At 36.1% G+C, this 25707-nt stretch overlaps 9 protein-coding genes and 1 pseudogene across 10 annotated transcripts; 6 read left to right on the top strand and 4 right to left on the bottom strand.

The window, feature by feature from the left end:
* The first annotated feature begins 426 nt into the window (after positions 1–426).
* AT5G17160 (aspartic/glutamic acid-rich protein) lies at positions 427–3404 on the top strand. Its single transcript, NM_121722.4, has 5 exons — positions 427–736; positions 1362–1857; positions 1943–2119; positions 2203–2382; positions 2465–3404. The coding sequence occupies exons 1-5, from the start codon at positions 623–625 to the stop codon at positions 3205–3207; spliced, it is 1710 nt and encodes a 569-aa protein (NP_197218.2). The 5' UTR covers positions 427–622; the 3' UTR covers positions 3208–3404.
* Positions 3405–3420: 16 nt separating this feature from the next.
* Positions 3421–4575, top strand: AT5G17150 (Cystatin/monellin superfamily protein). The gene is made up of 4 exons (NM_121721.6): positions 3421–3730; positions 3820–3954; positions 4049–4262; positions 4363–4575. The coding sequence occupies exons 1-3, from the start codon at positions 3458–3460 to the stop codon at positions 4247–4249; spliced, it is 609 nt and encodes a 202-aa protein (NP_197217.4). The 5' UTR covers positions 3421–3457; the 3' UTR covers positions 4250–4262; positions 4363–4575.
* Positions 4576–4776: 201 nt separating this feature from the next.
* AT5G17140 (Cysteine proteinases superfamily protein) lies at positions 4777–5220 on the bottom strand (the record flags this gene model as incomplete). Its single annotated transcript, NM_121720.1, has 2 exons — positions 4777–4983; positions 5089–5220. 2 exons carry the CDS (start codon positions 5218–5220, stop codon positions 4777–4779), a joined length of 339 nt encoding a protein of 112 aa, NP_197216.1.
* A 102-nt stretch (positions 5221–5322) lies between these two features.
* AT5G17130 (cysteine-type peptidase) lies at positions 5323–6081 on the bottom strand. The gene is made up of 3 exons (NM_121719.2): positions 5905–6081; positions 5720–5804; positions 5323–5628 (listed from the first exon to the last, which is right to left on the bottom strand). The coding sequence occupies exons 1-3, from the start codon at positions 6076–6078 to the stop codon at positions 5516–5518; spliced, it is 372 nt and encodes a 123-aa protein (NP_197215.1). The 5' UTR covers positions 6079–6081; the 3' UTR covers positions 5323–5515.
* Positions 6082–8285: 2204 nt separating this feature from the next.
* Positions 8286–12512, bottom strand: AT5G17125 (annotated as a pseudogene; the record flags this gene model as incomplete). The annotated part of the gene is made up of 1 exon: positions 8286–12512.
* A 1213-nt stretch (positions 12513–13725) lies between these two features.
* Positions 13726–14521, top strand: AT5G17120 (Cystatin/monellin superfamily protein; the record flags this gene model as incomplete). Its single annotated transcript, NM_121718.1, has 3 exons — positions 13726–14013; positions 14097–14231; positions 14321–14521. The coding sequence occupies 3 exons, from the start codon at positions 13726–13728 to the stop codon at positions 14519–14521; spliced, it is 624 nt and encodes a 207-aa protein (NP_197214.1).
* A 1054-nt stretch (positions 14522–15575) lies between these two features.
* On the top strand, positions 15576–16487 carry AT5G17110 (Cystatin/monellin superfamily protein; the record flags this gene model as incomplete). The annotated part of the gene is made up of 3 exons (NM_121717.1): positions 15576–15872; positions 16069–16200; positions 16290–16487. 3 exons carry the CDS (start codon positions 15576–15578, stop codon positions 16485–16487), a joined length of 627 nt encoding a protein of 208 aa, NP_197213.1.
* A 1762-nt stretch (positions 16488–18249) lies between these two features.
* Positions 18250–20029, top strand: AT5G17100 (Cystatin/monellin superfamily protein). The gene is made up of 6 exons (NM_121716.2): positions 18250–18652; positions 18879–19010; positions 19098–19316; positions 19426–19454; positions 19548–19702; positions 19860–20029. The coding sequence occupies exons 1-5, from the start codon at positions 18350–18352 to the stop codon at positions 19600–19602; spliced, it is 738 nt and encodes a 245-aa protein (NP_197212.2). The 5' UTR covers positions 18250–18349; the 3' UTR covers positions 19603–19702; positions 19860–20029.
* A 478-nt stretch (positions 20030–20507) lies between these two features.
* Positions 20508–21801, top strand: AT5G17090 (Cystatin/monellin superfamily protein). The gene is made up of 4 exons (NM_121715.4): positions 20508–20925; positions 21012–21146; positions 21240–21446; positions 21574–21801. Exons 1-3 carry the CDS (start codon positions 20575–20577, stop codon positions 21444–21446), a joined length of 693 nt encoding a protein of 230 aa, NP_197211.1. The 5' UTR covers positions 20508–20574; the 3' UTR covers positions 21574–21801.
* A 299-nt stretch (positions 21802–22100) lies between these two features.
* AT5G17080 (Cysteine proteinases superfamily protein) lies at positions 22101–23456 on the bottom strand (the record flags this gene model as incomplete). Its single annotated transcript, NM_121714.1, has 5 exons — positions 22101–22334; positions 22427–22570; positions 22676–22914; positions 23093–23177; positions 23262–23456. 5 exons carry the CDS (start codon positions 23454–23456, stop codon positions 22101–22103), a joined length of 897 nt encoding a protein of 298 aa, NP_197210.1.
* Positions 23457–25707: the final 2251 nt, after the last annotated feature.

The raw sequence follows: 25707 nt of genomic DNA, 5'->3' as shown, positions 1-25707 counted from the left end.
TGATGTGTGAATGTATCACTTGTTGCAGTTTGAAAAATTACTTCTGGTTCATATATTAACTAAACTAATAAAGAGAAAGGTAGGATAAATAATAAATTGAACTTTCGATCATAATACTAAACAAGTTATATTGCAATGTGATTACTCCCTACACAACGTATGGCCCATAACACCTTATCTGGGCTGTATTGTTTATATGGCCCATAACTATACTTTTATGTTTACTCAAATATGGCCCATAACTTTATAAAAACACTATTAAAATCCTATGATTTGAATTAAAAATTCCTAAAATGCTCTTGAAATACTGTAATTTTCTTATTCCGGTGTCCTTTTTCGGAATATTTCTTCCTTTTTTTGGCAGATACATGACAAGGTGGAGAGTGTAAGAGAAACTAATTAAAATATTAATTTCCCAAAAAATTCAAAATTTAAAAGCTCCGCTCCAACAACGGTCACACTTGCAATCTTAGGGATTCAATGGCTTCCCTTGGAAACGAGATATAAATACCCTATTTGCTCTCATCTTTACACTCATAGCAAAAAACATCTTGTTTTCTCTGCCAATCTCAATTTCTCTCCCAACCAGAAAATTCTCTCACTCTCTCTCGATTTCGCGGAAATGGATTTCCACAGCCTTTTGAGAAGGGATCTTCAATTTCTCTGCAAGAGGAACAAAATCCCAGCTAATATGACCAATATCGCCATGGCTGATGCTCTCAAATCTCTTGAGATTGTAAGTTTTCTTCATCTGTTCGCTCGATTTCATTCTGAATCTGAACAATTTTGGAAATCGCTCACACTCGCATCCTGGATCTGTAGTTGTTTATGGATACATTTATATGAATCGGATAGTAATCGTGCTTGCTCGTTTAGTGACGAAGATCTGTGGAATTGAGCAAGATTGAGAATCGTTTTTGCTTTGAAAATTTTCGATCTCAGATTTGTTGTTCTGGTCGATCGCTGCTTGATTTGTTATATAATCTACGGAAATTTGTCAAATCAATCAAGAGCGAGATATCGTTTTGGTACTTTTGGATATTTCTGGATCTCAATGTTTTCTTGTTAGGTCATCACTGCCTTATTCGTCGATTAACTCCACCTCTGTTGATGATTAGTCTTAGCATGGTGGTTTAGAAATTGAACTTGTTTAGATCATTTTTCTCAAGTTGGAGTCGTGGTTTTTGCTCTTGAGTTATCTGTGTTTGATCTTGAGTTATCTGTGTTTGATCTTGAGTCATTGCTCGTGGTTTCGTTAAACGCACCGAGACTCCATAATTGGTGGCTCCTAGATTCTGAATTACTTGGTTAACTTGCATCAATAATTAATCGCAATGTTTTGTTTCTGTCAAATTGTATAGGTTGATGGTCTTGATGAATACATGAATCAATCTGAATCCAGTGCTCCGCATTCTCCAACCAGTGTAGCAAAGCTGCCACCAAGCACTGCAACTAGAACAACTCGACGGAAGACCACAACAAAAGCTGAGCCTCAGCCATCATCTCAGTTGGTGTCCCGTTCTTGTCGTTCGACGAGCAAGTCTCTTGCTGGAGATATGGACCAGGAAAACATAAACAAGAATGTTGCTCAAGAAATGAAGACTAGCAATGTCAAGTTTGAAGCCAATGTGCTCAAAACTCCAGCAGCAGGAAGCACAAGGAAAACTTCAGCAGCAACTTCTTGCACTAAGAAGGATGAATTGGTCCAGTCGGTCTACAGCACTAGGAGATCAACCAGGCTGTTAGAGAAATGTATGGCCGATCTGAGTTTGAAGACTAAAGAAACTGTGGATAATAAACCTGCCAAGAATGAAGATACAGAACAGAAAGTATCTGCACAGGAGAAGAATCTAACTGGTTAGACACAATGCCTTACCTTTTCTTTTATTGCTTCAATCAAATAAATTGGTTGGTCTGTAATGAATTTTGTTGTAATATGCAGGTTCAGAGGGTGAAGTTATCCCAGGTAGAGATTTAAGTGTTTCCATGGAACAAGTATGGGAGAACTTGAAGAATGACAGTGACAAGATAGCTGGAGATCTTGAGGTAATTGTTGTTATGGATGCAAACACGGAGGCCAACAAGGAAGAGATGAATGAAGTTACGGCTGATAAAAAGGGTAATGCAAGCATTCATATACAATCAGTGTTTATCTGTTATTTTCTTGTCGGTGTTTCTAAATGATGTAGCTTTCTTTTACAGAATCTGAGAATAGCTTAGTCCAAGTAGACAAAGAAGAAGAAACGTTGCAGGCCATCTGTGAGGAAGGTCCGAAGAAGAATGACAATGATCAGGAGATTGGAGATCTTGTGATATATGTTGATGTTAGTGATATTCCTCTCTTGGAATCTGCAATCACTGAGACACACAATGATGATAATGGTATGCAACTAGTATTATAAATAACTACCCTTAACCATTTTTCTTGTTTACATTTCTAAATCAAATCTTCTTTCTTTCGCAGAGTCCAAGAACGTTCTAGCTATTGATAGGTCAGTAGACCAACAAGAAACAGAACATGCAATTCAGGAGAATGATGCTGAGCCAGAGACAAAGGTGAACCAAACCGATAGTGATGCTGGTGATTCAAAAACCAAACAGGCAATTCAGGAGAATGACTCTGAACCTGAGAAGATCAACAATTTTGATGAAGAGACAATGGTGGACCAAACCGACAGTGATTCCGAAACAGAACCGGAAGAAAATCATTCTGGTGTTGACTCAGACGGCACTATCTCTGAAGCTGATTCGAACCAAGCCGTAGTGGGATCTGATATTGCGGATGAAGAGATGACTCTTTCGGGATCAGAAGGCTCTGCTGCTACTGCTCCAAATTCACCTCCTCGTCTTGAAGAGGCTAAAGTCATCAAAACAACTCTGGTATCTCCATTTGCAGTAGAATCAATCTCAACTCAATTCCCAAGACCAAGCAAATCAACAACTCCATTAAAGAACTCGCCTCTGAAGCTGGTCAATGAGAACAAGGAGAACAACATGGAGATGATGATGATGAATGTTAACAACAATGAGAATGGAGAGAGCAAAGGCGAGGAGGGTAAGAAGAAGAAGAAGGTGACAATCGATGAAGAGAACTTGAAAAATACGAGCATAAGGCAACTGGAGAAGATGGTGAAGGAACTTTCTATAAAGACCAGTAACAGAACTGCGTTGCAGGTATTGCCTGGGAATAATAAGACTGCAGAGTAGCGAGGGAGACTCAAATGTGCTTTGTCTTTCTTTTGTTGTTCTTCTTGTTGTCTCAGACAGATAAACAAAAAGTGTTGTTCCCTTTGGTTTGAATAAAAAACACTCAATTTGGAAAGAGATCTTTTGTTTAAATGTGTTGCAATGTGTTGATTTTATTACAAAATAATAAGCTCAAAATACTCTTTTAAGTTCTGGTTCTTGGAAATTCCCAAATTGTTTTTAAAGAGCTGTTCTAGGGTTTTCTCCGATCATGGCTCCTGAATCGACGGTGAAACAAGCTTCGACGACGGATATGGTGAATTCTTCTCTAATGGAAGAGCACAAAGTCGAAGAGGAAGAAGAAGACGGAGGCAGTGATATCGACAGAAGGTATAAATACGTGCCAGGACCAGAACCGGAGTGGGATGTGGACAGCTACGATGGTCGTGAATACGAATCCGATCCTGAAGATCGTCAAATTTTCTCCGATGAGGATGAGTATAATGAATACCGTATCCGCAAGCGTCAGGCTTTCGCCAGTAAGGTATAACGATTTTCTTTTGTTTTTCTTGTAAAATTTTCATCGATTTGGTTTTGGATTGAGAATTATCCTCAGTTTTGTGTAACTTGTAGGGTTTTATTCCTGAACCTTTGAGTGGAATCTACCCAATTAAGTATCTGGATGAAATAGCGTATCGTAACATGACTGCTCGGGAGTTGATGACAAATCTTGCGAACTTGTGTGTTAAGAAATTAAACGATGAGAAGGTTAGTGATTTGGGCGAGATTAGTGATTCACACAAATGAATTTACAACGTTTCATTTTGGATTCATTAAATTTGGGTTGTTGATTCTTTCATAGGGACAGACTGTGGAATTGGTAGAGATTGTCAGAGTTATTGACTCAGGAGGATTTAGATGGTATTCATATATAACGTTTATGGCTCGAGAGTATCCTAATGGACCTCTTGTGGAGTACCAAGCCAAAGTCATGAACTATGCAGGAAACGAGAAACCTCCTTTCCCGATACTTTGCAGACCAAGTCCTAAACTCTCTGTTTAGACTTGCATTTTAGGTATGATATCTTTCTTTGTGTTTTGCAGTCTCTAAGTATGTGATGTGTAGTGTAAATGTGTCAGTTTTGATATCTCTTGTTGTTGACTCCTAAATTGCAGATTGGGTTTGTTGACGCCTAGCTAACCAAGGCTCAGATGCAATGAGGTTGTAGTTTTAGGCTTTATTATATTAAGTGTTAAGTGTAGTCAACTTTGGGACCTATATATGTGACCTATGACTATAATTCTGTTGTACTTTTAATGGTTGATGTATCATTGAGACTATGTTCAAATAATGCATACTAAGAAGATTTGCCATATACTTTAACTAGTACTGTAACATGTACAAGTCAAAGGAAGCTTACAACAAATAGAGTCAATTATTAAAAATTTAAGAAATACTAGTCTGGCAAGCCATAGATTAGAGTCGATAAAAACAACAATAATAACGATAATTACATCCATAAAAATAATAATAAATTATTTACCATCTTCACAAGATAATTAAATATGTTTTTATTTTAAAACTTATAATTAGTTAACCAATTCACTCACGTAAAAGATAGGACAAGTCTTTTTGATGATAATTCTTGCATATCCGTTGAATCCCCATTTTGTCCCCCACGTGTTTTGGACAATGAAAAACAATTTGCTATCTTTTGTTGTACCAAAACCCACAATGATCAAAGCGTGCCTTTCCATATTTTCTTTTGGTTCAGGCAGAACATAGATCCCCTTGAACTGTTTCACATAAACAATCATAAATAAATTTTATCGGTTAATAGCCGTTGTATTGATGGATAGTTTTATTCTATACAAATACAAACTATACATTTCTTTAGTTACCTCATAAACTTGACGAAATATTCCACATAAATCAACACTTATACCAATAGGACCTTGAGTGAGTAGTAATCCTCGGATTTCCTCCGGAGTCGCGTTGGGTTTGGTAATAAAACTTGCCTTTATTTTATACATCTGCTAAACATATATAAAAAATCACACATATATAGTATGTGGAAACGCTTGTCACTTTGTTTTTTTTTTCCTAAACAGGATATTAGAAACAAACTATATGCACAAAGAGCTAAAAATGCATGTAACATATAGAAAAAGTATATCCTTCTTTATTATAAACGAATGGAAACCTGTGTGCCATAATCTCTTTCAATTCCTTTCTCGAAAATGTAGTCAATAGCTCTCTTTAATGAAGTAACAGCCAAACTTTTTTTGTCTAACTTGTTATTGTTCTCTGCTTCTTTCTTCCCAAGTATCACATGTTGACAAGTGATTTGATTGATAAGGTCTTCTGCTCAGCAATTGCGGTAATGTTCATGTTGTAGTAAAATTGCAAGATTCTAACTAGAGCCCAAGCCCAACAATCGTCTGCAATGTACAAAAATATATTAGCATTGTTAACTCTATTCTATATAATACATCTAGTATATTTTGGAATAAGAAAATAAATAATTGATACCTTCTTTTTGCTCTACAATTCTCTGTAGCAAATGCTTATGTGTACGAGTCCAACAGAAATCGATACGACTACCATCCCCATAATCCTATACAACATAGATAATTTTTAGACATATAAACAAAATAATATTCTTAACATTCCAATAACCAAAAAAAAGAGTATAAAACTAAAATTATAAACGTCACTTTTGGAATTGGAAATTCCTCGACTGATTCTGCTCTTTCACCATCTTGTTGTGTTTTCTTCGCTTGTTCACGTTGAGCTTCAACATCTAGCTTGCGTTGGTTTGGTATATTTTTTCCTTTGCCTTTCCCTCCCCCGGTTCCAATGCCACCAAAACCACCATTGTAGTCTTCCATTTCTGTTGAATATAGATTCATTAAAGTTTAAAACTAATCAACCGTGATCTTAGCTATAAAACAGATAAAAACAACAACAAAAAAATAGAACTTTATTTATAATAGCTAAAATGATTTAAGATTCAATCATATGATCAGCAATTATAAACATATTTTTCAAAATCATTTAGAAATTGTATTAACAAGTTCGATGATGTATATGAGATCATGTTTCTTTTTGAACAAGTTATTAATTTGCAAGGGAAGACAAATGAGAAACCCATTTTTCGATGAAAAGAGATACAGAAATCTTGTTTACAACACTCGAAGCACCACCGATCTTGAAATACATAAATCTTACACCCATAGAAGTTTTGACAAAAAAAAAAATGAGAAAAGATGATACCTTTGCGGAGAAGTTAAAGACATGCACTAATGAGCAAGAGAGAGGGTTATTTATTAATCAAAACGAAGGAGAAAACCTCAAAACTCAAACTTAAAGTTGTGAAAAACTGACTAGAATTCTATGAACTTTACAGCTATCTTTGATAAACCTTACTAATGTTGGATAAAATGAGGGTAATTACGTATTTTATGATTTACGAATGCATTTAAGTTTATCAAAGCTGTACCCACTATCGTTTTACTAATAGTAACCTTTTGTTTGACTAACAATCTCAATAGTTTCCCTCTATCTTTCATTTTTCCCTAAAGAAGTATCACTCTCTTTCTTCTCTGTTTATCTTTTTCTCGACCTGATTCAGTTCAATCATACGGGAACCTTATGGGCCTTAATGGTTTAATGACAGTTTGGGCTTGTAAATATTCTAGTTCTTGGCTTTTACTGTTTCTTTGGATCCTTTGCGCAATAAGATTGATTCGTCTATCCTTTTCTCTGCCTGGTTCCACTATACACAATTAGTAAGTACTAAGTACTTAATCAAAAATCTAAACCGAACTAACATTCTTTAAAGTGTTTGGTACTACTGTTTTAAAAACTAAGGCAAAACTAAACCTAAACCTTTTTTTTTTGAAAGAACTAAACTCTAGACTTGCATAATTGCAGCCAACATAAATTAAGCAAAGCATAAGAAACCATATATGAGTTGATCATGGGAGGTTTGACTCAGCTTTAAGTATCTACAAAACTTTGGAGATCAACATCGAAGAACTTATCTACAAAATCAACGATCGATTTTCATAGCGAAACAAGGCTTTGAGCCACTTAACTGGATAGATGTTCAACCTATGTATTGATGGAATATCTTAATGTGAACCCTAGCTCTATATTCATTTTCATATAGTCTTGAAAAGAAAAAATAATGAACATCGGCCAACTCGTGTACTATGTTTCGAGAACTTTTTTAATGGTCGAAAAGTTTTAAAGAAAACTCTGTTATATTTAATTTTTTTTTGGTAAGCTGTTAAATTTAACTTATCATTCATCAACTTAATATGATTTTTTTCTTACCAAAACACCAAACCAATCCCGAAAAAGTTTCCAATATTTAACAATTGAAGTTCTGTTCCACTTGTTGTATACATTTTGTAAACCGGACTGGATTACATCGCATAACCGAAAATCCCACTCAATAACCGTTCCATAATCTACCGCGACACGTTTCCTTCGCAGGGAAATAACCAAAAAGGCAAACACTTCACAACCCTAATTACTTACCTAGTACCTGAAAGAATATGCGGAATTGTATTAAAGATTAAGAGAGTTATGAAGAACAAGAGAGTTTGTATGTGAGAGAATATGAGACCAAATCATATTGATAGAATTAGATAGTAACCTTTGTGTGTTTACAATGCTTTTAAAGACACACAAAGAGAATATGGCTGTTTACAATTAACGTAAGACTGAAAGAGACATAAGAGAAGAGGTTCCTTGGTCTTGGTGATGAGAGTGACTGGTCATTGGTTGACCTTGTTGCTAAAGACACTCGTGAGTCCTCTTCAACGGCTACAAGAGATATTTGTGTGCCTTCACCTCTTCTAGAAGCTCTTCATAGACTTCTCATATGTTCGGCCCACTCTCTTGTAGTACATATCCAATACTAGGCCTTTCTTATTTGAGTCTTGATCAATACTCCCCCTCAAGCGCAAGACTTATGCAAGAGTCTAAGCTTGGAACACATGATTCATCACCTCATTAAAAACCTTAGTAAAGAAAACCACATGGGAGAAACTTTACTAAGGGAAAAAGAGTGTGATGTCCATGGTTAGAGAACATGAGATCAAGAGTGAGATAGATCCACAAGTCCTAATTTGCCATGTATGAAGTTGCAAACTTTGAGACTTGCGGCTTTGGTGAAGATATCCGCCAACTGATCTTCACTTCTTGTATAACACGGTAGTGTGACTCCTTCGATGATCTTCTCTCGGACTTTATGACAATCGACTTCAATATGCTTGGTTCTCTCATGAAACACCGAATTTGAGGCTATGTATATTGCTGCCTTGTTGTCACAATGCATGGTGATAGGCATGTGTTGTTCAATGCCAACATCTTTAAGAAGAGCTTTAAGCCAAGTGAGTTCGTTGGTGAGCTTTCTCATTGCTCTATACTCCGATTCTGCACTCGAACATGAGACCACCTTCTGTTTCTTTGTCTTCCAAGTTGCAAGGTTACCTCCAATGAACGTACAATAACCAGTTGTAGATCTTCTATCTCCTCTATCACCCGCATAGTCCGCATCGCAATATCCCACTATCTCGGTGCTTGAGTTCTTTCCCATCCATATGCCTTGTCCGGAGCTGCCTTTGAGATACCTTAGTATTCTCTCCACCATGTTCCAATGATACACCATCGGGACTTTCATGTGTTGACTAACCTGATTTACCGCAAAACAAATGTCAGGTCTTGTGTTTGTCAAATAGATCAACTTACCTACAAGTTTGCGATAGAGAGGTGCATCGCCAAACTTCTCATCTTCTTTCTCCCCCTTTCGATTGACCTTGTAGCCATCTTCAAGTGGAGTGCGAGCCGGTTTAGCGTCCATAAAACCTGTCTCATTCAACAAGTCAAGAGTGTATTTGCGTTGTGATAGAAAGAGTCCAGCATTAGAGCGACACACTTCAATTCCTAGGAAGTATTTGAGTTCACCAAGATCTTTAATATCAAAACAAGATTTAAGAAAAGTCTTGGTAGAGTCTATACCGTCTTTGTTGTCTCCGGTGATGATAAGATCATCAACATAGATGAGAACAACGACAATACCTTGAGGACTTTGTAATGTAAACAAAGTGTGATCGGACTCGGACTTCTTGAATCCATGATCTTTAAGAGTTCGGCTGAGCTTGTGGTACCATGCACGTGGAGATTGTTTAAGACCATAGATAGCTTTGCGTAGTCTCAACACTTTATCACATGGAATGGTATCTTCTAGACCGGGTGGAGGCGTCATATACACATCATCTTCAAGTTCGCCTTGGAGAAATGCATTCTTGACATCCATTTGCCATAGTCCCCATGATAAATTTGTTGCTAAGGCAAGAACCACTCTCACCGTGTGTAGCTTAGCCACCGGAGCAAAAGTCTCCATGTAGTCGGAGCCATATGTTTGCGTGAACCCCCGAGCCACCAAGCGAGTTTTATATCTCTCGATATCTCCATTACTCTTATACTTGATTGTGAATACCCACCTTGAGCTCACTGTTTTCTTTCCTTTAGGTAAGTCATCTTCATCCCAAGTATGATTTCGTTTCATAGCGTTTATCTCATCGGCTATCGCATCCCTCCATTCCTTGACTTCCATTGCCTCTTCATATGTTTGAGGAATCCGATGCTCAGAAATCTTGGAGAGAAACGCTTGATGATCTAGAGGTACAAGGGCAAGAGAACATGTCGCTTGGAAAGGATGAGCTACCGCATTAGAGTTGAAGAATTCCTTCTTGCGTCGAATGCGTGTACTCCTTCTAAGAGGTGGTGGAGGTGGAAGAACTTGTGTACGTTCTTCATCTTCACTTGAGTCATCTTGGATTTCTTGAACATGTTCAGAGTGTTCTTGTGTGTTTGGAGGATCTTCTTGCACGTGTGTAAGATTTTCTTGATGTTGTAGGGACACCTCCTCATTCTCTTGATTCAAGTCTTCTTGATCTTGTGTCATCTCCGGTTGATGTTGAGTTGTCGAAGTTGAGTCATTGCCCAAATGATCCAATAGAAACTTTAGAGTTGCAACACGATCGGAGGTGGAATGAGTAAGATCTTTTAGGTTCTCCCAATCCTTCTTGTTGTTGTAGTCTTGGTTTTCAAGAAACTTGACATCTCGGGATATAAATGTGCGGTTCTTGGTTGGATCAAAGCATTTATATCCTTTTTGAGTAGTTGAGTAGCCAAGAAACATACACTTAGTGCTCTTCGCATCTAGCTTGCTTCTTTGTTCTCCGGGTATCAAAACAAAACATACACAACCAAACACTCGTAAGTGATCAATGAACGGTTTAATATTGTTAAGTACCTCGAAGGGAGATAAGTCACTTAAGACTTTAGTTGGTGTTCGATTGATAAGGTAGCACGCGGTTAAGACCGCATCACCCCAAAATCTCTTTGGAACACTTGTATGAAACATCATTGACCGCGCCACCTCCATGAGATGTCGGTTCTTTCTCTCCGCCACTCCATTTTGTTGTGGTGTGTACGGGCAACTTGTTTGGTGTATTATTCCACGTTTGGCTAGATGATCTCGAAACTTTTGGCTTGTGTATTCTCCTCCATTATCGGTCCTAAACACTTTAATCTTTGCATTAAATTGATTAGTGACATAGGTTTCAAAGTTAGTGAAAGCTTCAAACACTCTATCTTTTGAGGGTAATAGTGTTATCCAAGTGTACTTTGATTTCTCATCAATAAATGTGACAAAATATTTGTTGTTGTCTCTAGAAACACATGGTGAGGTCCAAACATCCGAATGAACTAGATCAAAACATTTCTCATAGATAGTAAGAGATTTAGGAAAAACCGATTTGCAATGTTTACCAAGAATACAAGCCTCACAACTTGTATGATCAAAAGAAATATTTGGTAACATGAGTTTAAGAGCTCTAGTATGAGGATGACCTAGCCTAGCATGCCACAAAGTATTAAAAGAGATGCCTAAATGTGACTTAGAGGAAAAACAGCTAGAAGAGTTTGGTGACAAGTCTTCAAGAACATAGAGTTCTCCTTTTGAACCACCTTCTCCAATAACTTTTCCCGTCTCAATATCCTGAAAATACACATCATTAGGGCCAAAAATCGCATAACAATTTAAGTCTCTAGTGGTCCTTTTCACGGATAATAAGTTAGATGTGAACTTAGGCATAAAGAAAGCTTTTGAATCTTTGTTAAACAATTTCAAGTTTCCTATCCCTTCAATTGGAACTTTGTCACCATTAGCAATAATAACATGTCCTAGAGCTGGTTCTATGTTATCAAGAAGATTAGAGTTACTAATCATATGATGAGAAGCACCCGAGTCTATCACAATTGAACTACTAGATGTTTGTGATGAGAAAGTGATACCGGATTCTTTGAGTGAAGCAATGGACTTGATGAGTGCTTCCAAGTCCGACTTCCTCACATAGTCTCCGAATGATGTGGATGTCTCTCCTTTCGATGACCCGGCTTGACTTTGCTCCTCATGAGTTTCTTGAGAGAGATGAGCTCTTGAGTCTTTGAACTTGGCGGGCTTGAGGTGTGGATGTAGCAACCAACATTTGTCTTTGGTGTGGCCCTTCTTCTTACAATGATCACAAGTCAACAGTTTTCTATCCTCATTCTTGTACACACCTTTGTTCGCCACTACTTCTCCTTTGTTAGCCGTGATGAGTTCACTTTTTCCACCAAATAGCCCGGTTGATCCTTGCTCTTTCTGAATCTTAGAACACACCTCATCAAGACTTGGTAACTTCTCCGACCTAAGCAAGTGTTTAATTAGGTCATTGTACCCTGGATTTAAGGTGAGAAGGAGTCCAAACACCTTGTCTTGCTCACGCCTTTCGTGGAGAATCTTCGGGTCAAGCGTTCCCGGCCTCAAGCTCTCAAGTTCAGACCATAAGGACCTGAACTTACCAAAGTGTTTAGTAAACTCTAAGTCTTCTTGACTTAGTTCGTTAATCGCCTTCTTCACTTCAAACACGCGGGTCAAATTCGATTCGTTCCCATACACGTTTTTAAGTGTATCCCACAACTCTTTTGCTGTCTCACAGTAAGAGTATCCCTCTAGAATAGAGGTTTCAAGAGAGTTTTGAAGAAGAGCAAGGACAGCTTGATCCTCTTGGAACCATTTTTCTTCCTCGGGAGATATAGTCTCCGTTTCTTCTTCTTCTTTGGCTTCTTTTGGAGCTTTAGATGAGATTACATGGCTCCAAAGCCCACGACCACACAACACCGTTTTTGTTGTTCTTGACCAAGTTAGGTAGTTTCCCCCTTGAAGTATCACCGTAGTAATCATCTTTTGAGAAGTCTCCATGATTCAAGCACAAACGGACTGATGAATAAAGCTATTATCTGTTGGTTAAAAGAGATGAAGCTAGAGAATGATGAAGAGATTTCGAGAAAATGAAGAATAGAATGAGAATAGAAGATTTATAAGCATAAAGACATGATCTTATGCTCTGATACCATGAAAGAATATGCGGAATTGTATTAAAGATTAAGAGAGTTATGAAGAACAAGAGAGTTTGTATGTGAGAGAATATGAGACCAAATCATATTGATAGAATTAGATAGTAACCTTTGTGTGTTTACAATGCTTTTAAAGACACACAAAGAGAATATGGCTGTTTACAATTAACGTAAGACTGAAAGAGACATAAGAGAAGAGGTTCCTTGGTCTTGGTGATGAGAGTGACTGGTCATTGGTTGACCTTGTTGCTAAAGACACTCGTGAGTCCTCTTCAACGGCTACAAGAGATATTTGTGTGCCTTCACCTCTTCTAGAAGCTCTTCATAGACTTCTCATATGTTCGGCCCACTCTCTTGTAGTACATATCCAATACTAGGCCTTTCTTATTTGAGTCTTGATCAATAACCTACATCGATCTTGTCGCACTGTTGAGATAGAGTCTTGAATTGCCAAATCGTGTTCTAGGGTTCCTTCGTTTTTTTCCGGCGATGACATCGACCAACAACGAATTAACATTTGTCCTCTACGTGTTTTGGACAATGAAAAACAATTTGTCAATCTTTTGTTGTACCGTAACCAACAATGATCAAAGCATGTCTCTCCCATACCTGATACCTTCTTCCGGTTTAGGCAGAATATAGATCTCCTTAAATTGTTTCACATAAGCAATCATAATTAAACTATATTGGTTAATACTATTGAATAGCTTTTTATATATAATTTCAGTTTTTATTTATACTTACCTCTTCGATGCGAAAAAATATTCCACGTACATTAACACTAATACCAATATAATCAGTAGTACGTAATCCTCGAATTTCCTCAGGAGTCGCGTGGGTTTGGTAAGAAATCTTGTCTTGATTTTACAAATCTGCAAAACATGCATAAAATCTACATTAAGTCAAAACACTTAAACTTGTTAGCAAACAAGGAATTTAGAATCTAACTATTATGCACAAAGAGAAACACATGCTTGTAGTAAAATACTCTTTTTAAGTTCCGGTTCCTTGAAATTCTCAAATTGTTTTTAAGATCTGATCTAGGGTTTTCTCCGATCATGGCTCCTGAATCGATCAAGGAAGAGATGGAGATACAAGCTTCGACGACGAAAATGATGAACTCTTCGCTCATGGAGGAGCACAAAGTCGAAGAGGAAGAAGACGACGACGAAGGCAGCGATATCGACAGAAGATATAAATACGTGCCAGAACCAGAACCGGAGTGGGATGTGGACAGCTACGATGGTCGTGAATACGAGACAGATCCTGAAGATCGTCAGTTTTTCTCCGACGAAGACAGTTATCAAGAATTTCGTACCCGCAAGCGTCAGGCTATCGAGAGTAAGGTAACGATTTTTTTTTGTGGTTTTTCTTGTAAAAATTTCGCCGATTATATTAGGTTTGAGAACAATTTTTTGTAATTTTGTAGGGTTTTCTTCCAGAACCTTTGAGTGGGACTTACCCAATCCAAGATCTTGAAGAAGTAGCGTATCGTAATATGACCGCTCGAGAGTTGAATACAGATCTTGCTAACTTGTGTGTTAAGAAATTAAACGATGAGAAGGTTAGTGATTAATTAGTGATTCACACTTATGAATCCAAAACTTTTCATTTTGGATTCATTAAATTTGGGTTGTTGATTCTATCATATAGGGAACGACTGTGGAATTGGTAGAGATTGTAAGAGTTATTGAATTAGGAGGAGCTACATGGAATTCTTATATAACGTTTATGGCTCGTGAGTATCCCAATGGACCTCTTGTTGAGTACCATGCCAAAGTCATGAGTTATGTAGGACAGGAGAAACCTCCTTTCCCTATTCTCTGCAGACCAAGTCCTAAACTCTCTGTTTAGACTTGCATTTGAGGTATGATATCATTCTTTGTGTGTTGTAGTCATTTAAGTATATGATGTGTAAAGTGTAATGTGTTAGTTTTGATTAGATCTCATGGGATTATTGACTTTAATCTTTCTTTCTAAATTGCAGATTGGATATGTTGACGCCTAGCTAACCAAGCTTCAGATGCATTGAGGTTATAGTTTTAAGCTTTATGTTAAGTGTTAGGTGTAATCAAGTGTGGGACCTATATATGTGACCTATGAGTCTATGACTATAATATTTTGTTGTGCCTTTAATGGTTATCAATGAGTTTATGTTCGACTCATGGTAAAGAAGATTTGCCATATACTTCAACTAGTGTAAAAAGTACAAGTCAACGGAAACTTGCAATATTAGAGTCAATTAAAAAAAAAATCAGAAATACACAGTCGATAAAAACAACAATAATAACGATAATTACATCCATAAAAATAATAATAAATTATTTACCATCTTCACAAGATAATTAAATATGTTTTATTTTTAAACTTATACTAATTAGTTAACCAAACCACTCACGTAAAAGATAGGACAAGTCTTTTTGATGATAATTCTTGCATATCCGTTGAATCCCCATTTTGTCCCCCACGTTTCATTTTCATATAGTCAACTCGTCAACTATGAAAAGAAAAAAATATGAACATCGGCCAACTCGTCAACTATGTTTCGAGAACTTTTTTCATGGTCGAAAAGTTTGAAACAAAACTCTCTGTTATATTTTTTCTTGCCAAAATACCAAACCAATCCCGATAAAATTTAAAATATCTTACAATTGAAGTTTTTTGTTCCACTTTGGTGTATACATTTTGTAAACCGGACTGGATTACATCACATAACCGAATATCCCACTCAATAACCGTTCCATAATCTACCGGGACACGTTTCCTTCGCAGGGAAATAGCCAAAAAGGCAAACACGATGTCACAACCCTAATTAGTTACCTAGTACCTACATCGATCTTGTCGCACTGTTGAGATAGAATCTTGAATTGCCAAATCGTGTTCTAGGGTTCCTTCGTTTTTTCCGGCGATGACATCGACCAACAATGAATTAACTGTTTCCATGATGGGTACATCGACCAAGGAGGAGGTTGTCTCTAAAGTCGACGAGGAAGACGACGATAGTAGCAGCGACAGCGATATGGATTACGGTAGCGACAGCGAGTGGGCTGGGTATAACGTGTTAGCGGAAACTGAACCAGAGTGGGACGTCGACAGCTTTGACGGTCACGAGTTTAAAATCAATCCCAGGGTTCGTCAAATGTACCGCAGCCAGGAACTTTATGACAAATACTACAACAACAGGCTCAAGGCTTTCGAGAATAAGGTACAATTTGTTTAATTCTTTTCTTGTAACCATTGGCATATCTGTATAAGCCTCTTCTTTTCTCTTATCAGTTGCTATTTGTTTTGCTGAATATAGATGCACCAATAGATTTGTGTATGCCTGCCTTTGTTGTCCAAGTTGGTTTTTTATTAAATCAGTAAAAAATATGAAAACAAATGTCTTTTGTTTGTTTTAGGGTTTTCTTTCTGATCATCTGAATGGAATCTATGATGTTTATCTAGACGAAAAAATGGATGGCTACAACAGTACTAGGGATTTCATGGCAGAGCTTGCTAATGTGTGTGTTAAGAAACACAACGAGACCAAGGTTCGTGAGTCGAAAGAATTACTTTTTATTTTTTTTGAAGAAATTTCGTATTTTGGTTTATTTGGAATTTTATACATTTTTTTTCACAGGGAAATACTTTGGAATTGGTAAATGTTGTGAGAGCTACTGAAAGGGGAGCAGCTACATGGAGGTTGTACATCACTTTTATGGCTCGAGAGTTTCCTGATGGGCCTCTTGTTGAGTACCAAGCCAAGGTAATAAAGTTCTTAGGGGTCAAGGATCCTTTCCCAGTTCTCTGCAGAGCAGCTCCTAAACCAGGAATCTAAATCTATATTAATTTAAAGTTTATTTAAAGGTATATGTGTAACTCTTCTTTGTTGTTTATTGTGTCAAACTCATGAGATCTCTGAAGGGATTATGTACTGTCTTTTCTTTTTAACTTGTAATCTTTGCGGATTGTATATATGTATTGTTGACGAAGGCTAAGATGCATCGAAGTTATAAAAGATTAAAATTTGACAGATGATGAGAGGATGAACAAAATAGTGAATTGCGTAATAATATAATACTAGGCCAGCTAATATTGTTTTATTGGAAAATTATATTAAATATCCTTTATATTGTAATGATAATATATAGGAATTTATAGTTTAATCATGCCATTAGCGCTGATTTTTTTTACTAGAGATCATTTTCTAATTCATTAAGTATTGTTTAATTAGTTCTTGAATTTTTCAAAGAATATTTGTATATTGTTCAGATAGTTAGTAATAAACTAGAATATGTGTTAAGTGTCTTTCATAACAAAGGCTAATGTTGGAAGCTATATAAGATCATTTGCACTTCTCAATATGATCTTATTGGGGAAGTTATGAAGACTGTTTTGATGTTATCATATTATTTCCTTTGTTTTAGTAGTTGAATGTGGAGTGACTTTAGTTTCAGTTGTAATATCTAAGTTAGAAAAGTTGCTTGCCTTCTCACTTTGGTTTCTCCAGTGTAACGCTGTAATGTTTTATGTTTGTAGTATATATCAAAAGAACCTTTTTGGGAAAAAAAACTAGAATATGTTAAGTAGGTGACATTGGTAGCTACTAGAGTTGTTTGTTTCTTCAGTACGTCTGATCTAATTGTACATTTCTTTGCACCTGAAAGGCTGTAGCATGTGCATATCATTATCAAACCTCAAAACATGAATTAAACTTGTGCCTTTTCTCACAAGGCTTCTTCCTCTCTAAATATTTTGTAGCAAGCATTTTTATATGAATACTAGATTTTAATCCGCGGTACACCGCGGAAACAATTTATTTTTTAAGGGTAGTATACATAAAAGTTTGCAAATTGTATCTATCTATAAAATATTTTTATTTTATAGTTTACAATTGTTATTAAGTAACGTCCTATCAAACCCGTCCCACTAACCAGTCCGTAAAAAAACCATTTATTTTATTAATGTTGATCTTATTTATGATATGTTTATGAATTATTGTCTAAATATTTTGTAATTTTGTAGTAATTAAATGCTATCAAATATCTCTGCGCTTTGATGATTATAATCGAATTGTTATAATTATGAAGAAAAGCAATATCAAAAATGATAATTTTGTAGTAATTAAATGATATTAAATATTTTTGAAGTTTTATTTTATTAACTAATCGTGTAGTTAATGTGGAGAGATTTAGGGAAGATTGTTAAATGTCAAATTTTTAATTCGAAGATTTTTTTTCTAATTATCAAAAACAAACATTAAAATCCAATGGCAACCATTGTAAATAAGTTCCAACTACATGATTTATTTCACAAAATAGTTGCAAAAATGTATATGTAGATATTCTTTTAGTAATTAGTTTAGACGAAGGGGTTGTTGGACCGTAGCCTTAAAACTCTATAGTTAGCTTTTCAGTGAGAAGGCAAGTAATATTTTACAATTCTGTTCCACTTGGCACTGATAATTGTTGGTGTATACATTTTGTTAACCGGACTGGATTGTATCACATAACCGGGTCAAAATTGTAAGTATCATAATTCTACTGGGTCAAAAATTACTCTTTTAATTTATTTCGCAAGGAAATAAGTCAATAACCAAAGATGATGTCACAGCCCTAATTACTTACCAACATCGATCTTGACAAAAATTCTGAATTGCCAAATCGTGTCCTAGGGTTCCTTAATTTTCTTTCCCCGGCGATGACTCCCACACCGATCATTGAATTAACGGCAGACCGTGGCTCCATGATGAGTTCATCGGTCACGGAGGAGGTTATCTCTAAAGTCGACGAGGATAGCAGCAGCGACAGCGATATGGATGACGGCAGCGACAGCGAGTGGGCTGGGTATAACGTGTTAGCGGAAACTGAACCAGAGTGGGACGTCGACAGCTTTGATGGTCACGAATTTAAAATCAATCCCAGGGTTCGTAAGATGTACGGACGTCACCAGCAACATTATGACGAATACTACAATGACAGGCTCGAGGCTTTCAAGAGTAAGGTATAATCAAAACTGTTTATTCTTTTCTTGTAACCGTTGGTATATCTGTTTAAGTTAACCTCTTCACTTATTAATTTTGTCGTATCAGTTGCAAAATCATTCTGCCTTTTTAGCTGAATATATATGCACCAATAGATTTGTCTATGCCTGTCTAGTTAGTTGTCGAAGTTGGCTTTTATTAAATCAGTAAATAAATATGAAAACAAATCTCTTTTGTATGTTTTAGGGTTTTCTTCCTGATACCTTGAACGGAATCGACGATGTTGATCTAGACGGTAAAATGGATGGCTACAACAGTACTAGGGATTTCATGGCAGAGCTTGCTAATGTGTGTGTTAAGAAACACAACGAGACCAAGGTGAGTGAGAAGTTTTGTTTTGTTTTTTTCTTAAGATATGAATTTTGGTTTTTGGATTTATTTTTGAGTTTTATATATTTTTCACAGGGAACGACTTTAGAGTTGGTAAATGTTGCGAGAGTTACTGCAAGGGGAGCAGCTACATGGAGGTTGTACATCACTTTTATGGCTCGAGAGTTTTCTGATGGGCCTCTTGTTGAGTACCAAGCCAAGGTAATAGTCTTCTTAGGGGATGAGGAACGTCCTGTCCCAGTTCTCTGCAGGCCAAGTCCTAAACCAGGAACCGAAATCTATATTAATTTAAAGGTGCATATATGTATAAGTAGTCTTCTTTGTTGTTTACCGAGTCAAACTCTGGGCGGATTATTGTCTGTTTATTGTCTTGTAACTTATAATCTTTCTGCCTAACTTGTAGACTGTATGTATCGTTGACGCTAGGGAAGGGTAAGACGCATTGATCAAAAGATTAATTGAAAACCATTTTCGCCTTCAGGTTACTACAAAGAAGATAATGAACATATTATTGTTGCTTCCTAGGGATTTTTCAGGGATTTATACCAGATTACGCAAACGGAATCTACAATTTTGGTAGTCTCGAAGCACCCATCGGGTAAAAACAGGACTACTAGAGATGAGTTAGTTGACACATATATCTGGCTTCCTTGTGCGTTAGGAAACTCCACGAGGACAAGGTAAGTGACAATATGTGTATGATTTTTGGAAGAAAGATATTAGTTCGATTAGAATCACTGAATCACATCATATGATGATCCTTCATACTTGTCACTTACCTTATCTTAATTTTGAATTCTCTCGGTGGACAATGAATAATTTTTGCATAACGTGCAGTGAACATATATACTTACAGGCATTATCATCTCAGCCAACTTCATTTCTCCGGTTTAAGTTCATCCTCTCTTTTTATCCAACAGCTCGGTTTAAGTATTTTTAATTTTTCTTAAATTTGGTAGTTGATGTAAAAGCCAATTTGTTGGTTTGGTAGTTGGTACGATCATCAGTATTTATAAGCCATTTGGGCAACTAATAAAAAAAAACACAAATTTTATTCTCTTCATCATCAACTTCCATAATCAAATCTCTTGTTCATCATCTTCCATCATCAAATTTCTGTTCTTTGAGGTATTCATCTTCTGGACTGCGATATATCGTTCTTCGAATCTCATCTCAGTGATGGGATTCTATCTTCCATCCACAGATTTATTGTTACACATACTTTGATGGTTTTGTTAGATAGCGTTATATAGAAGTAATAGTTCAAATTTCAAAATTAGTCTTTGTAAGTAAAAAATGCTTCCATCAAAACTTAAAATCCATTGGTTCGGTAAATAAACGGGCGGGAATAGTTGTAGTTTATGTTTCTCTATTGGGCTTAATCCATTTAATCCCCAGGCCCATATATTATTACGTCACGAGAAATGGAGGAAGTAAATGGCATATCTGTAAATTACATGCAACAAGCATCATTAAATTTGGTGTCCGTAACGTATCGTCTAGTTGGGAATCCCAAATCAAATTCTAGGGTTTGTTCGTTTCTCCGACGACGATGACTACCAATAGTAGCTCCGATGTGACGGAAAAACAAGCTTCAGAAACGGATTTATTGGCGTACGATAAGGAAAAATTTAACTTTAAGTTTTCCCCGAATAGGGTGGACGAGGAAGACGACGGAGATACTGAAACCGAAGGCGAGAGCGAAAGTGAAGTAGGTGATGGAAGCGTGACGTATGGGGATTACAAAGTGATAGAAGACTTACCGAAACCGGATCCGGAGTGGGATGTGGACAGCTTTGATGGGCTCGAATACGAATCCGATCCTGAGCTTCGTGCCCGCTTCGCTAACGACAATGCTTACATGGAATACCGCGAAGTGAGGATCCAGGCTTTGGAGAATAGGGTAATGGAGTTTCTTGCTCACTAATTAACAAGATTGCCTTCAATTGTTTCTTTTCATAATCTTTATTTTTTTGTATGGATTTTTAGGGTTTTTTACCAGATCCATTCAATTTCATCGACGCTATTCAGAATCTAGATGGACCAGCTTATGATAACATGACTAATAGGGAGTACTTGGCGGGTCTGGCTTCCTCGTGCGTTAAGAAACTCAACGACCTTAAGGTCAGTACTCAGCAATTCAAGCTTTGTTTTCAGAATATTCTCAACTCTAATAATAATAAGATTGATCATTTGTCATCTTTCTTGCTTTCTTAGGCAAAGACTGTGGAATTTGTAAGTATTGTGAGAGCCACTACAACTGGTGGAGGAGCTAGTTGGAAGGTGTATATAACGTTTATGGCTCGGGAGTATCCCAATGGGCCTCTCATGGAGTATCAGGCTAAGGCCATGGATTTCGTTGGAGATCGATCTCCCGTTCCCATTCTCTGCAGACCAGCCCCTAAACCCCTAACACTTCCATAGGTAGGTCTTTCGTTGCTCAGTGGGAACAACTTAGAATTTGTGTTAACTTTGCTTATGGTAATATTGTCTTGTACTTTTGGAAGATTCTCTTGTCCTGAATTTCTGATATTTTGAAGCTAAATTGCAGATTGGGAATGTTGATGTTTGGTCTAGCTGAAGAACGATATGTATTGAAGTTAGGCTTCCAGTTATAATTAAGCTCCGAGTTGTATCTTGGTGGAACTTGGTTTATCTCAATGTTACCTGTGTAATGTGACCTAAAGCTGTAACTTTTTAAGTTGTGCCCCGTATAACTATGAAGTTTAATGGTTATTGAATTATGTTTTTTTATATATATATATATATATATATATTGATATGATAGTAAAGAATCAACTGCTTCACTCATAGCTATGTTGTTTGATAATATGATTATTGGTGTTAAAGACAAATAAAAAGAATATAATGTGGTCATTGTATAATATAAGTTGTTTGATTATCAACTTGGTGATGATCGATGGCATTTGAATTTCATTTGGATAATCAAGAGTATGTTTCTTAAAAAACAGTTGCAAATATGTTCCAAAAGAGTACTTGATTTAAGAATGGGAAATATGATTTAAGACAAAATAGTCATTGCAATTTTCAAATTTTAAAAAATAGTTTCCTAAACAACTAAGCTATAGGAGCCTTTCCCTTCTTCTTTTTGTCGTCAATCACTTCATCTAGATAAAACATATGACAAGTGTCAGTGATGATCATCCTACCTTCGCCATTAACTCTCCAAATGGTACCCCATGTGTTTTGCACAACAAAAAACAACTCATCTTCTTTAGTCATCCCATAAGCTACGATTGTAAGGGCATGTTTTGGTGCTCCATCTTTTGGCTTAGGGACCATGTAGATTCCCTGTAAAAACGATTGAAGAAAAATGAAGTTTTAGTTAGTTGCTAAATACAAAATATTGCATACTTGGAATCTAAGTTAATTCCTTAACTTACGTCCTTAAGTTTCCTAAGACCCACAGACATATCAATGGTTATGCCTACAGGACCTATATCCACCTTGTTGGCGATATCAATTGCCGTTGCATTTTGTACTTCATTAAACCTTCCTTTAATTGTAAACACTTTATCTCCTCCACCCTACAAAATATACATAAAACATTATCTTCATGCGTCAAGACTTTACATTAGTATATAAACATACGGACAAACAAATAAATAAATAAAGTATGTCTAAATATCTACCTTCTTCCTTCCATCAGCTTTTTCGATTCCTTTGAGAAATACATGGTCGAATGCTTTCTTCATAGAACCAACAGCCATATCCTCAGTTATCACTTTCTTCTGAGCATTAATCTCGTCTGCTTTCAACTTGACCTTTTCAGCAAAACTATCTATGTCCAGAAACATGTGTTGAGCAATAGGGCGATTCATGTTGTAGGTAAACTCCAATATTTTTCCCAAAACTAGAGCCCAACAAATAGCTGCACTTGAAAATAAAATTGAATCTTAGCAATCCTAACCAAATATAATTTCCTAAATCACAGTGTCTCTAGATTTTAAATTCAAATACATATATAAACCACAACACTCAAGCCATCACTTGGAATTCACATAACTAACTATGCACAAAAGTTTCAAGTTGGAATTGACGTATCATACCATGTATCTGCTCGATAATTTTACTAAGTAAAGCTCTGTGTGACTGACGCCAATCCTTGATAAGATAGCTGCCGTCACCAAAGACCTAATAAAAATGTAGCAAAGGCCAATGGTGAATGTAAAAGCTAAACTACAAACAAGAACTATAAATTAGAATATAATAATTTACCCCTAGTGGATGTTCATCAACTTGTGGAAGATCTTGTTGAGCTTTCTGGCGAGCTTCTGCTTCAGCTTTACGGCGAGCTTCTGCTTCAGCTTTGAGTTCATTTGGTACATTCTTTCCCTTGCCTTTTCCGCCTCCCGCACCGATACCACCAATTCCTCCCGCGCCAACATCACCACCACCATCTTCCTTTTCCATTATATTCCCCTTGAAACACAAAAAGCGAAGTTATTTACAGAGCTTTAGTTTTTCTCTCCGCAGGAAGGTCCCCATATTCATATATAACAAACTCTCCAAAAACAAAGCTCAGCATTGGAAAACGTATTAGAACAAAATATAATTAATTCTAAGCTTGTCTGAACAGATGTATATTTACTGAAATTCCTCTTCGGTTCTGTTTATCTACTAGCAGTACGTTTTCATGAATTAGTAGGAAACATTTCCTGTCTCCGGAATCCTCTTCTATATTCATCTAACATTTCCCAGCTCTTTCTATATCTATGACTATGAGAGAGTATATCTAATTATAGTAATCACACAATTCAACTGATTACTATCATTGCTCTGTTTTCTAAACCACTGATTTATGATTCTAACTATATCATTCTCAAATATCTAATGTGTTTTCCAAAGTATGCATACCACATATATAACTTATAGACTATATAGTCAAGCAGGTAACCATTCATTTATTCAAACATATAACATGTCAGAGAGTTTTAAAATAGTGCAACTTGTGCAGAAATTTCTAATCCTTGAAGTTTAATTTCCCTAATGTTCAGTCCATGTTTCGAAAATCCTGAAAAAAGTCACATCTGTAAAGTAAGCTTAACCAAAAAAGTAATTAATGAGTAATTGAGTATCTATTACGGACTAAAAAAGAAGAAAGGAAACTGTTTTGATTATGTCAAATAATTCGATAGAGCATATCATGTATATTAGTCATTACACTAACACACACATCTATTGAGTAATGTTATTTTTAATTACGATTTAAACGAAGTAAACAAAAATTACAACGACTAATTAACTATATTAAGAAAACCTAAGCTTTTGTTCTTTTACCATTCATAGATCTCAAAGAGGCATAGAAATAGCAGTCGATTTGCTACATTAAAGTAATTAAATTCACTCATCCCTTTCCATCTGAACAGATCTAAGAACATCAAGGAATGTCATCACCGTATATATCAATAAAACTAACAGAACCAAAAAAAAGTTGAGATTCAGAAAAATAACAAAACGCGTTCTACCAAGGACCCCATTTCGAGAACAAAGCTATTGTTCTTTGGTTCATGATAAAGCTTATTAATGTTTCAAAAAGAAGTAAAGAAAGTAGATAATCTTAGTAGTTTGTCTTTAATATACATCAAACCCTAAAAATCATGGAGCACCAAAATCCAAAAAAACAAACTTTTCAAAGAAACCCCAAATCTTGTAAGCTAGTTAATGTATTCTAAACCCTAAAAACCAACAAAAAAGTTAATGTATTCAAACCCTAAAACCCCAAAAACCAAGAATGTATTTTTAACAACTTTTCTAAGAAACCCCAAATATCGTATACCTAGCTAATCAATGGAACATGAAGCCGTAAGAAAAAGGGGCAGAAAAATGAAACGGATCGGATTAAAGATAAACTTGAGAAAACCACAAACCTAGGGAGAATGGAGAATGGAGAATGGTCAGAATGGGAGAGACGGAGAACTAGTGACTAAATGACAGAAACGAAAATTTCTCGCTTTTACTTTAACGGATCTTTTGATATCATTTAATTTATGTTGTAAAAATTTGCATATTATGGAATATTTGTTGTGTACTTCATTATTTGTATTAACCAGCTGTATATAGTTATTCTCAATTAGTTTACTAATTTTCTCGAAATATACACAAAACACGTATATACACATGTAACAGTAATTTTTAAATTTCTGATTTGTATTTTTTATCCAAAGTTAAACAAAACTGAACGTAATTTTTTTCATAACATAAATCGAATCTAATAAAACTTGGTTTTAGTATAAATAGATTTTCTAAACACACATGCCGAACCGTATCGAGTATTCATACAATAACATAAACTGGATTTCATAGCCAATTTTCATTTAATCTTTATATAAGTAAAATGTCGATGTCAAAAAATAAATAAATTATTGTGTTGAAGCAGTATATAAAAGCAGCTCATTAAGAACGTTTGAAAGCAGAAAAGATTATTGTGATTTTTATAGAAACACGATATATATATATATACTTTCATTGAAAACGAAAACAACAATCTGAACGTTGTGTGACGTCATATTACTCGTTGGACAACCTGTGTATCCGAGGGAGTAAACAATAAACGAATCTTGTCTTGCATGCATGGGATTAGAAAGGGTCTGGGGAGAGAGCGGATAACGATGAACGGGTTCTTTTTTTTTTCTTTTTCATTTTGCAATATTGCAATCAACAC

Source organism: Arabidopsis thaliana, chromosome 5 (genome assembly GCF_000001735.4).
Source record: "Arabidopsis thaliana chromosome 5, partial sequence".
Classification (NCBI taxonomy): domain Eukaryota; kingdom Viridiplantae; phylum Streptophyta; class Magnoliopsida; order Brassicales; family Brassicaceae; genus Arabidopsis; species Arabidopsis thaliana.
The sequence above is the reverse complement of the archived record's forward strand: the minus strand, read 5'-3'. Positions and strand labels throughout refer to the sequence as shown.